The sequence below is a fragment of the Quercus lobata genome, chromosome 1 (assembly GCF_001633185.2).
Source record: "Quercus lobata isolate SW786 chromosome 1, ValleyOak3.0 Primary Assembly, whole genome shotgun sequence".
In the NCBI taxonomy this organism is placed as follows: Eukaryota; Viridiplantae; Streptophyta; class Magnoliopsida; order Fagales; family Fagaceae; genus Quercus; species Quercus lobata.
This window is the reverse complement of record NC_044904.1, coordinates 20,909,535-20,921,380: the sequence shown is the minus strand read 5'-3', so window position 1 is coordinate 20,921,380 and position 11,846 is coordinate 20,909,535. Positions and strand designations below refer to the sequence as shown.

Below are 11,846 nucleotides of genomic sequence, written 5' to 3'. Positions count from 1 at the left end.
CAATTAATTCAACTGGTAAAATTTCTAATAGTTAAATAAGAGATCTGAAGTTTGATTCTTACTTATACCAAAAACCAATTAGTGTCTTGATCAATTTCCACTTACACTAAAAATCAATTAATACCTTAATTTGATAATAAAAAATTATCATTAAGTGAAACTACTAAAAAACAAATTATCATTGGGAAGGATTATCTGTCACGCAGCAACATAGAGTTTTGACAAAATGTGTAGGATATTATCATTATTGACAAGACTATTCACTAAACTTATAATTGAACCTACGTAAAAATAAGAAAAATGTGAAACGGTCAACGTCAAGGTGCAGAAGAGATTCGCTGAGTCTCCCCAACTTAGCGCTCTGATTGTCTGAAAACACTGATGACTGACCCCAAACCCTCGTGACGTTCGTAAACAATAAAAACTTTTTCAATTTTTCATTTTGGCCCTTTCCTCAATATCACTTTCACTTCTCTCACTCACTCACTCATTCCCATAACATCACAGACTTCCCAATATCATTCTCATTACTATTACTATTTACCTACTATTCTGTGGCGTCTCGCTCCCGCTTTCCCATATATGCAACAATATCTTACCAATAATTCCTACTCCTTTTTCTTTTTTTTAATAAATTAAAAAAAAAAAAACAAAATTATTCTCTCTACTTTTTTTATCTTCTTCTTTTTAATTGAAAAAAATTAAAATAATTTCATCGATTCTTTTTTTGGAGCTTTTTTGATGTGCTGTCTCGATCAGCGATTGAACATGATCCGACTGTTATTCAAGTCGGATTGAAGGTGAACCGCTTTCTTCACTTATTTGAATCAGCTCTTTTTGTTTTTCATTCGAGATTTGTTTGCTAAAATGTAATAACGGTCTGTTTGGTTGCCGAGAAAAAAAAAAATATATATATATATATATATATATATATGAATGAGTGAAATGTGGAGAGCTTCATTTAGTAGTTTCTTTAGAATGGTGAATTCAACTGAACGCTACGGATCTATAAATGTAGTGTGATATTTCTTATTTAAGTTTCTAATGGCTTTTTAGTTGTTAATGGTGTCTCATTGTGTGTTATCAATTTTTTGTGATTTTTTTTTTTTTTTGGTTTTTGGATTAATGTGTTTATGCACATTGACATGCATTGCATTTGCATGTTCACTTTTCTAGCTGATCGATTTGCACAATATTGCTGAAACTTTTTTCACATTCTTATGGTTTTCTTATTCTGTTTTGAAAGAAACTTTCATTTTCGATTTTAATGAGTGTTTTTTTTTTTTTTTCCCTGAATGTGTATGCAGGTTTCATCTTGTACATTGTGGAATTGCATTTGGATCTTAAAAATCTATTGGTAAGTTTTTATTTTATTTTATTTTTTGATGTTTGTGATTGTGAAAGCAATTGTTTTGGTTTCATAAGAGTAAATAAGTGTTTTGTGGAATTTTGTTTCAGAGTGAAGAGGTCTGTGATGCAACTTTTCGACGGATTAACTATTGCCTTTGAATAAGTAAAATTACATTTGAAAGCTCTAATTACTGAGGTTGATTTTGGGATTAGAAATTTTTAGTTTGGAGAAAAAACACATCTGAGCTAAGAATTTTGATAATTTATATGTATTACAAATGACTACATATGAGCAAGATCCTGATGTTGTTCGATGGGGTCTTCAGCTATTTGACAGCGATCCGTATTCTAGTTGTGGGTACTATGGCACCATTATGCAACCTGATGTGGATTATTATCATGGACAGTATTTTAAGGAAGATAATTATGATACAGAATGTGGAAATTCAGAAAATGATGAGCTTATTGCTCAAGCTCTTGAAGAGCAGCTATCACAACTTACAATTGTAGAATCACCCGGATATCCAGATGAAGAATTGGAGCATTTGCAAGTATCTTCCTTCTCACAAGATTGGGTTGAGCAATCTATGGGAAACTGTAGCTCTGGTATTTCTATGTTTCAAGAATTTTTTTTAAAAAAAAACTAATTTATATTATTAGTTTGGTAGGTTTTGTGCCTTGTTGTTTGGTTGGGTTTATATTGTTCATAAATTTGTAGGGCAGGAGTGTGACCGTGAAGAAGTTGATGATATGGGGCCTACTACTTCATGTTCTTCCCCTGAAGAAATTATGTACTATGGGGATGAGTTGTTATATTTATCAGATTTGACAGATGAGCATGCTCTTGATGGAGAAGTGGGGAAAAGGTTGAATCAGATGGTTCCTGTTCCTGTAAGTGTAGCATCAAAATAGTTCTAGACTTCTAGTTATGCATTTATATGAATGTAGACCTTTTTTCCATTTTTTTTTTTTCTCCCTCCTAGGACTTTTATAGGCATTTCAATGTTATGCTACTGCTGATATTTTGATTTTGATTTTAAATATTTTTAAAGTAATAAGAATATATTAGAAAAGAGCAAAAAGGGTGCACCATTCTTGCACACGGGACGTACACGAGTAAACACGAGAATAATTAACTTATGAAATTTAGTAACTCTGAAATCTAACATATTAGGAGAAGAAAAGCAATCTGTTGCTGCTCTGCTAGCGTATAATGTCAGAGGAATCTGCAGCTTCATATCCAGAATTGTAGTGTCACATCCTTCAAATGTGAAAAAAATCTTATTCTCAAAGTACAATGTTCAAAATTATGACATTTGTATCACCCCAAACAACCTCTCCAACAAGAAAACAGCTCTAACACCAACCAAGGCATGATTTGCCTAACCCTGAAAAGAGAAAAATAAGTGACCTAAGTTCTCTTCAATTGGAGCAACAACGGAGTAAATGATTCACAATCTCATTGCCATTTTTACATATGCAATATTTGAATATTTGTAATATTCAAAACGTGTTGAAATTTTATGCATTTAATGCCTCATGTAATGTGAAGAATCTTTGGTGTCTTATGCAGATTTTAGTTAAGCTACTGACATTTGGCTAGTGTAATACGGGTGTTTTATGTGTATCAATTTAGATATGCAAGCCACTAAGGGATAATCTTCTACTGCTATATTGTATCTCTGAATTTCAATTACTGTATTGTAGAATGTTGACATTTTGACCCTTTGCATATTTACTAAGATTAGTATTTATTTATTTTGACCAAATAGCATCTCCTTCCCCCACAAATTTGGTTTGGAAGGTGAGGTCATAGAATCAATCCTTTATTGTTGTGTGAATTGTATTTACCTATCTCAAAAAAAAGAAAAAAAGAAAAAAAAAAGGTGCACTTGTTTGGATGAATTACATATATCAACTTTCCTCTTTCCTTTGTAGCCTTTCATGTGTGTGTTATGGGTAGGGTAGTTCAGAATCATACTCAAACAGGCTGTTTTTAGTTTTACTCTTAAAGTCTCATGTTTGTTGCAGCATATACCGAGAATCAATGGGGAAATACCCTCAGTTGATGAAGCAACTTTAGATCATCAAAGGCTACTGGACAGGTATTATGTGTTCTTAATATCAATCCTTTCTTCTTTTCCCTTCTTTCTTTCTCTCTCATTCATAGGAGCTTCTTGTGTCAGGTTTTGTAGATAAGATTTTCTTGTGAAACTGTTTCATTATAATATGATGCCGGAAATTTTTTTTTTCCCCTTCTTTCCTCTTTAGATTGCAGTTATATGGGTTGATTGAGCAGAAAGTTCAAGGAGATGGTAATTGTCAGGTTAGCTTGTTCCGCTCATAGCATTCACTTGTAGATTGTGTGTTTTTGTGCTGTCTTATGTCTGATATTACTGAAGCCTTTCTTTGCTTTACCTTACAAAAGTAGACATGGTGAGTTATGTTTTTTTGAATTTCTATATATACATTTCTCAATTATTAATGGGCTTTAACTTTTATTGTTGGGTCTTGGATAAGTGTAAGCTAATGTTTTGAGTTCCATTTTGTTTTTATTCTCATCATTTGCCTCTTTATGGATTTTTTTTACATTTCTTTTTGTATATTGATGATTCGACTTTATTCAACAACACTGATTACTTGAAAAAAAAAAAAAATTATATCTCTAAAAAAAGATTATCTTTGTTGTCTTATAAAAGAAGCGATTTCCTTTGATATGAATGTAAATCCCGAATGTCATCAGCAGTTTTGACTTTGTGATTATCTACTAAGGAAAGCAATGGTTTCTCTTGAAGGTTACATGATTAAAAACCTGTGTTCACTTTTTTGTATTAATTGCATCTTGTACTTGTTTTATGATTTTTCTTACTGTACAAAATGCTTATAGATTTTAAACTTGTTTCTTTTTGCATTCATAAGAATTCCAGTTTACACTTCTATGAAAGTTTTAGACTAAAGTACACTTTTGGCCCCTAAATTTTGGGTTGTTTTCATTTTGGCCCTTAATATAGTTCTGAATTAGCATGACTGTAAATGATACAAGTATATGACATTTTGTTTACTGATTATTGTTTTAAATTTGTTGTCTTTTTTATTTGTCTAACTATGCCTTTAAGGGGGTTGGTGATTGATTAACAATTCACTTCTATGATCATGAACTCCCACAGTGATTTATAACCTAAATTTGACCAGTAACATTTTAGAACAATGCACGTTTACCGAAAGATAGTGCTTGCGATTTTGCATAGGCCTATTATATAGACTATAATTTAGTTTACGCCTATCGTAGTAAATGCTGACTACTTATCTATTGTGGTGCTTGATTACTCTCATGATGTCTCATTAGTTCCATATTTATTCCAGTTCCGTGCTCTATCGGATCAATTTTATCGAACACCTGAGCACCACATATTTGTCAGAGAGCAAGTTATAAATCAGGTTGGTCATCTAGCACTGTAACATGTTCCTTTTAAACCATGAGTTCAAGTTTATTGGGTGTGGTTATTGTTGTGATGTTTATGTATGGCATATTTTGAATGATCAGCTTAAGACTTCCCCGGATATATATGAGGGATATGTTCCCATGGCTTATGATGACTATTTGGAGAAGATGTCCAAGTATTTTTCTACTCTTTTTAGTTTACTTAATTATTTGTTTTAGGGTATATTTTGACCTCGCTTCTGCTATCATTTGGATGAAAATAGGAGTGGTGAATGGGGTGATCATGTCACTTTGCAGGCTGCTGCAGACTCGGTATGCTTTAGCGATTTCACATTCTTGTAGTTATGATGGATTTGTATGATTCTTTTCTTTTATTTCTTCCTTCTTCTTTTTTTTTTTTTTTAAGTTTTTTGTGTAAATCTTACAATTAATTTAGCTTGCATCATTTACTTTTCATCTGTCAATCTCTATTCCAAACTAATATTACAAAGTCGTATTAAATAGCTTAGAGGTCAACATTGGCCTTTTTCCTGTGTAATGCTTCTGTGCTTATAAGTTATAATGACTATTTTTATGGGTGAAATGGTTTGTGGAAAGCATTACAACATAAATTATGAGGCATTAAACCCAAGGGTTAGCACAATTGGTTAGGGATCATGCCTCATGAAGCAGAGGTCATTAGTTTAAATCTCCCCTTTCCCCATCCCTTGTGGCCAAAACTCACTTATCACACACCCCCCCCCCCCCCCCCCCCCCCAAAAAAAAAGGAGACATTAATCCTAAAACCTCATCTCCATTTTGTATGAGTCATCAGTCTTAAGCTCCATAATTTATTTTAAACATCTTTGGGGAAGGGAAGGGGGATGCAGGATTGGAGGAGTTCAATCCCTTTTCTGATTGGCTGTGAGACTAAAATGTAATTGTAGCTCAGGATGCTGTCTCCCAATGCTGCATATGAGAATATCACCTCTGATGGGTGACTGAATTCTTTCTGGACTTTATTTGATAACATTGCACTTAGGTCTGCTGTGGAGGACAATGTACCTTATAGGCACATTGTAAATGTTAGATACTATTTTCAATTTGTCCATTCCCTACAAATTCTATATATAGTTTGCTTATGTGAAATCATGTACTGCCTATTTTTAATTCCATTAAATCTTGAACGCATCAAGTGTCCGTGGGCTTAAACTTGTTTTTGGACGCAGTGCTCACTTTTTGGGCATTTATTCTTCTTTCTAATGTGTTCGGTGATCTACTTGCAGTATGGTGTTAAAATATTTGTCATAACATCTTTCAAGGACACCTGCTACATTGAGATTCTTCCTAATGTTGAGAGGTCGAAGCGAGGTACTCTTTATGGAGTTATGATCTCCCAACTACAAACATTAGAAACTAGGAATAAATCTATATTGGTGCATTGTTTTAACCATAATTTGCTTCAGAAGGTGCTTCATCAAGTGGTGATGTATTTGAAGTTCAAAGTAAGGTAGAGCATGTCACTTAGTTGAGAAGGATGTTTGCTGGACACATGTGCATGTTTTAAGGCATCACTTAGCCATAGACCATTTTTGGAATTAATTAGCAACCCATGAAAGGGGTATTTATTTCTCTTATTTTTTTATGGAAGTTTTTATTTCTCTTTTTTTTCCCATTAAAATGAGTTTAAATGGTTATTAGCTATGATTTCTAAATTGCTAACAACCACCCCCCCCCCCCACCCCCTTCTCATTAAAAAAAAAAAAAGAAGAAGAAGCAAGCTTGGGACAACTGTCTTGGTGCACCGGGTGGTTGGGTCCATGGGTTTCCTTTGGTATCAAAGGTAAAACTAAGTTTTTGGGGGCATCTTCCCTTGATTGGTCCTTGTGTGTGTGAATTGCCTCCCCTCAACTAAATTTTTTGCTCATACTGACCATAGTGGGATTTATGTTCTCAAAGACATGTGCCTTGTACTTGTGCACTTGCATTGTTCATTCATGTGCTCCTTACTTTTATATGCAGCCATTTTGGTTGATAAAGAAACATATGTCCTCCACTTATATTGTATAAAAGAATGCAAATAAAAAAGGACTGATATTTTCAGGCTCCATTTATCAAAATGAAGTCATTTCTGGAGAGTTTTTTTTTTTTTTTTTTTTTTTTAACTCATTAAATACTTAACCCTAGGCCCATATCATGGTAGATAAGCCTGTTTTCTAATAAACCTTTCCAATCAAGTCAAAGGGATACTGTAAAAAGAAGCTGTTGTGTCAATATAGTTGTCATCATTTGAATTGATGGTATATCATGTTTTCATAACAGAAAATTATACCCAATGCTGCAAATTGATTCTTAGTTTGATGGACTTGCCATGGTTTAACTTCTTTGTCCTGATTAATCAATTCTTGGGTTTAAGTTCATGCCCAAGGATTTTTCTGAGTGGTTTTCTTGTTCTTCGTTGTTCCATTTTTATAAAAGAACAAAGAATGTCTCTTTCTTGCTTAGCCTTTTTTGTTCTTCATAATGTGCAATGAAATGAAGATAATCCAGTCTTCTCTTTTTTGCAGTAATTTGTTTGAGCTTTTGGGCAGAGGTGCACTACAACCCAATATATCCTGAGGAGGGAGGTAAAAATCCACATCTTTTATTACTGGGTATTATCCAATCCATAGATACTATAATCAGGAAATTGAAATATTGAAATTGTTATTCTATGGGATGCAAGTTGGTATATGCTACTAAATCAAAGAGATTAATCCCTACTATCAGGTCCTGCTGGTCCATATTCTAAAAAAGTCTGGGGTTTAATTGGGGAAGCTACAACATTTTAGAGGGCCAGACATAGGATATAATTACAGTGCCACCACATCCCCACATGTAGCAAATTCCTGCATTACTTCAACTACTTTAATGCCCCCGCTTGGTCACAAGCTCATGTTACTAAGCTCGGCATAAAAAGATAAAGGTTGAAAGTAGTAGTTGATGCCACCTAATAAAATTCTAGAAGTATTCATGTTAAAACTATCACCAAATGAAATATCACCAAATGAAATATCACTAGAAAACTTTTAGATTTCCATGTGTATCTTTGCCACGAGAAAACTTTTAGTTTTCCATCTCAGATACTGTACATTTCAGGGCTCTCTCTCGCTGAATGAAATATCACATATGAGAGGACAATGGTTCTTTTATGGATACCTTTTTGAAGAAGAAAATGATTTCAAGACAAATGAATTGCATGGGTAGAAAATTCTAAAGAAACTGGAGTCACCGTTGTGGCAGCACACATTCATACAAGAAGCTTAAATTATTCTGAAACTCCCTTCACAAGTCTCCTACAATGCTGTATAGATGACTTTAGATAAATCTATACCCCATCAAATGATGATATTTGATTTTTTCTTCTTTTTTAATATTTGTTCCACTTTCTAGCCTTCTAAGTTCTAAGCATGCTGCTGTTAAGTTTCCTACAAAAGGAGGATACAAGAGAAAAAGAAAGATAAATAGACTTGTATATCTCTAGACAAGCATAGTTAATGCATCCAACGATGTGGAGGCTTATATCAGGCTTAGTTTTAACAAGGTGTTGAATTTACCTTATTCTAGGTGGCCCTGGATAGAATTCATAGAAATATATAGAATTCAAGTTGATCTATACCCTGAAGCTTTGTTAAGTTGTCCGAGCATTTGATCTTTACACAGGACTATTTTAGACTTGGTTAGTGGATTGATTGTTTGGTACTCGTGTGGTTGGGTTTAGTTGGTGCCATCAAGATTATATTCAGATCATATAATCAGAATAAGCCATTTTTTCTATATTGCATTCAAAAATTGGTAATGCTTTGCTTTGTATATGTTGTGGTTTTAATCCAGATGAGCTGCCAGCATCTGTGGTTAAGAAGAAGAAAAGAAGGTGGATGTCGAGAAATAAGCATTTGGAGTCACTGGATCAAGACTGAATGGTAATGATAGACATTGCTCTGTTATTCTCTAACAAACAACTTTTTTCTCATCTGCTTCTGAAAGACTTTTCCTGCTCTCTTATAGCATTTTTCACTGGATTCCTTTGAGAGTGGATTCTAAGAAAGATACCAAAGGCATGAGTACCGCTATGCTTAGCCTCACTTGTACATCTCCTTTGATGCAACTCTAGACCGCATTCTTTTCAAAAATTACTTTTCTATGTAAAACTCTCCTTTCAGCTCGGTGTTTTTTTTTTTTTTTTGGAACTGTTCCAACTTGTGTACAAGTAATCAGAGCTTGTGTGTGCCGTCGCTGTCAGAGGTATCAGGAAATTGAGATCCAGGCTGAGATTAGAAGTTAACTTTTTAAATTTTTCCCTCAAACCTTGGATCAAGAAAGTTTTTAAACTTAGAAAGTTATAAAGTTTTTTGATCCAAGGATTAAGGGAAAATGTTAACTTTTTAAAACTCTTAATCTTACCCTTTGAAAGAATTTGCATCCTGCGCACAGTGGATCCCAATCTTGGTTGAATGGGATTTGAACAATTAGACGTCTCCGTTAAAAACACCAAGAAGTGTCACTTGAACTACAAAGTTCTTTCCTTAACCTTTCTACGAATGTGCTTCTTGGGTTTCCCCCCACCCCCCTTGAATAACTTGCTTCTTGGTATTAATCAAAAATTCAATAGAATGTTGACACTTGATACAACCAAAAATGTTACATGCTCCGGCAGCTCATCATCATTTTATTTCTTCATAAAATTTTATATTGGGTTTGTGTGAAATAATTGATGGTTGCATGGATAGTCTAAAATGATGAAATTTTTATAGTTATAATTCCATATTTTGAAATCCAATCAATTATTAATTATTCGGATAAAAATGTACCTAAGAAGAAAATCCCATTCATCCTTAAGTTCCTGACCAATCAATAATTTAATGTTAATCATTGCTTGGTCCACCTCGTTTTCTTTTTTGCATTACCCGAATCTAAAAAGCTCCAACCCTCATTTTTTTTCCTCTCCACACCCCCCCCCCCCCAAAAAAAAAACACACACACACACAAAACCCTAATATTTTCTCCAAATAAGTAAAGTTGGAAAATTCAAATCAAACGCAAACTTGTGTATTTTGGACTGAAAATTCGTTTGATTCACAGAATCAAAAACAATTTTAAAAAATAACTCAAAATTCCTTGATTCTTAGAATAAGAATACAAGATTTTCCGTTTAAGAAGTGTACGCTCCTTTTTTTTAGATGAAAGTGTACACTCTCTTGTTTGTTTGTTTATTTATTTTTTGGGAATGTTAAGATTTCTGTGGGGACCCAAGGACCGAGGAATGATATAATGAGCTGTAGTTATCACTATTGAGACCCAAGGGTAGGATGAGAAGAGACAAAAAACTTCTGGGAAGTTCGGATAAGGAGGATAGGATATAGAGAGAGAATCATGGAAGGTGAAGGAAGTTTCTAGTGAGAGTCCACCTGCTGCCACCTCATTAAATGTCTGGTAACAGCTTTATCAGCTGCATTGATAAGGAAGTAACCTGAATAATGGAATTCACAGCTAGGCAGCTTCTTTTACCACCTTCAACAGAAGTTTAAGAGGACAAGTGTCATAGGGAGAATCTGGGTAGGTGGAGATGAAGGGCTAGGATACGATGGACTGAGAAGTATATAAGGAAAGGGAACTTCCAGATAAAAAAGGGGTGGGGGGGGGGGATTAGAAGAAGAACATTGAGAGAAAGAAAGTGAATAGTATACCATTTTGTAAACAGTGTACCATTCTGTGTAAGAACTGCCTCCTAGGACAAGATTTTGGCTTTTTAAGGTCTAAGATAGATTAACAAGTGGAATTGGGTGAAGAAATTGCAAAGGTGCTTGCCCCCTTTCTTCCTAAATAAGGTTAATTTAATTTTCATGCTTGGCTTTACGAGTTCAAGTACGCAAATGTTCGGATAGATAAGGAATGCCAATTTGGTTTTCAATGAGCCATGTTTTTGCATTAGAGCCCCACGTAATGGTCAACCTATCCCTTTTTTTTGTTGGTAATATTTCTTACCTAAATTATTTTACAAAGTTTTACACACAGCCGAAAATTAGTGTTGTAGTCTTGTAGATTGACATTTAGTGTGTGTTTGGATTAGGATGAAAAATGAAAATTATTTCACTATTTAGCTTATTTTTGCTACTATTCATGGATTCCACTGCACTTTTTGGTACTATTCATGACCCCATTGTATTATTTTAACTAACTTTTACCTTTATCTACAATAATTTTTTAGTTTCAGCAAAATAAACGGTATCCAAACACACCCTTAATACCTGTAAGGGGACATAAAGGTAAAAACACAAAAAGATGAGGCATAGCATAGCAGAGCATACATTGGACACCAGTTTTTAAGGCTGAGTTCATGCCACATTAGCAGCAGTCAGAGAAGCCCTATACTAAGCAAAGAACAAGGGATTTCAAATAGTAGTGATCATGATCAAAAACTAAAAACAAGTATGCTAAAGACATAATAAGTCAGGCTGTCAAAACACCATGGATTTGCTCTATCTTAATAGAGCAAGAATGCCTTTTTTTCATTAAGGTACCAGAATGCCTATGACAAAGAGCAGATCCCTCAACACAAGCTTTTAAATCAATCAAGGGGAGAATCCACAAATAGGGAGTGACAGCTAATCATCAAGGTGGATAGCTGCAGGAACAGAAGAGCTAGGAGGTGTGGACATGCTTATGAAGCCAAAAATCTAGGAGGAGATATAATTTTTGTAGGAAGCAGCAGTAGCGGTGCTAAAAAAACCCCATAATGGCAGTCCAGGAAGCTTTGATGGAGGCTGTATGGAAGGCGAGAGAGCTTGGTTACCACAACATCATCATTCTCAATGGAAAAAGAAGGTTGGAGCAAGTTTACAATGCTAAAAGAAAACCCAACTGGCAGGAAAAAAACAATGATTGTAGACCTACATAATCTTACTCAACATGGAATGAACTTCATCACCATTTTTGTTCCAACAGTTATCTTGTCAAAAGTTTATAAATTGGCTTCGATAGCTGCTAAAAGGCTTATCCATTGTTACTGGGTACACCCAGCAGTTTTGTAATGATT

The 11,846-nt window shown here is 34.3% G+C and overlaps 1 protein-coding gene across 3 annotated transcripts; it reads left to right on the top strand.

Annotated features, from left to right (window-relative positions):
- Window positions 1-478: 478 nt before the first annotated feature.
- On the top strand, window positions 479-9,352 carry LOC115982914 (OVARIAN TUMOR DOMAIN-containing deubiquitinating enzyme 12-like). Of its 3 annotated transcripts, none has more exons than XM_031105673.1 (13): window positions 481-800; window positions 1,308-1,357; window positions 1,459-1,956; window positions 2,069-2,241; window positions 3,382-3,455; window positions 3,622-3,676; window positions 4,714-4,788; window positions 4,895-4,968; window positions 5,056-5,104; window positions 6,058-6,142; window positions 7,339-7,398; window positions 8,645-8,733; window positions 8,819-9,352. In XM_031105673.1, exons 3-12 carry the CDS (start codon window positions 1,629-1,631, stop codon window positions 8,728-8,730), a joined length of 1,059 nt encoding a protein of 352 aa, XP_030961533.1. In that variant the 5' UTR covers window positions 481-800; window positions 1,308-1,357; window positions 1,459-1,628; the 3' UTR covers window positions 8,731-8,733; window positions 8,819-9,352. The 3 variants fall into 3 exon arrangements, with proteins under 3 accessions (XP_030961550.1, XP_030961533.1, XP_030961540.1); XM_031105680.1 differs by lacking the exon at window positions 481-800 and adding an exon at window positions 850-1,014; XM_031105690.1 differs by having other exon boundaries at window positions 479-800; window positions 8,645-9,352.
- Window positions 9,353-11,846: the final 2,494 nt, after the last annotated feature.

Bases quoted from the DNA above. Each gene is read 5' to 3' on its own strand.
- LOC115982914 (XM_031105690.1), top strand. From the start codon at position 1,629: ATGACTACATATGAGCAAGATCCTGATGTTGTTCGATGGGGTCTTCAG. The intron at 4,789-4,894 runs GTTGGTCATCTA...TTGAATGATCAG, and splicing joins GAGAGCAAGTTATAAATCAG to CTTAAGACTTCCCCGGATAT. The intron at 6,143-7,338 runs GTACTCTTTATG...TCTTTTTTGCAG, and splicing joins TGTTGAGAGGTCGAAGCGAG to TAATTTGTTTGAGCTTTTGG.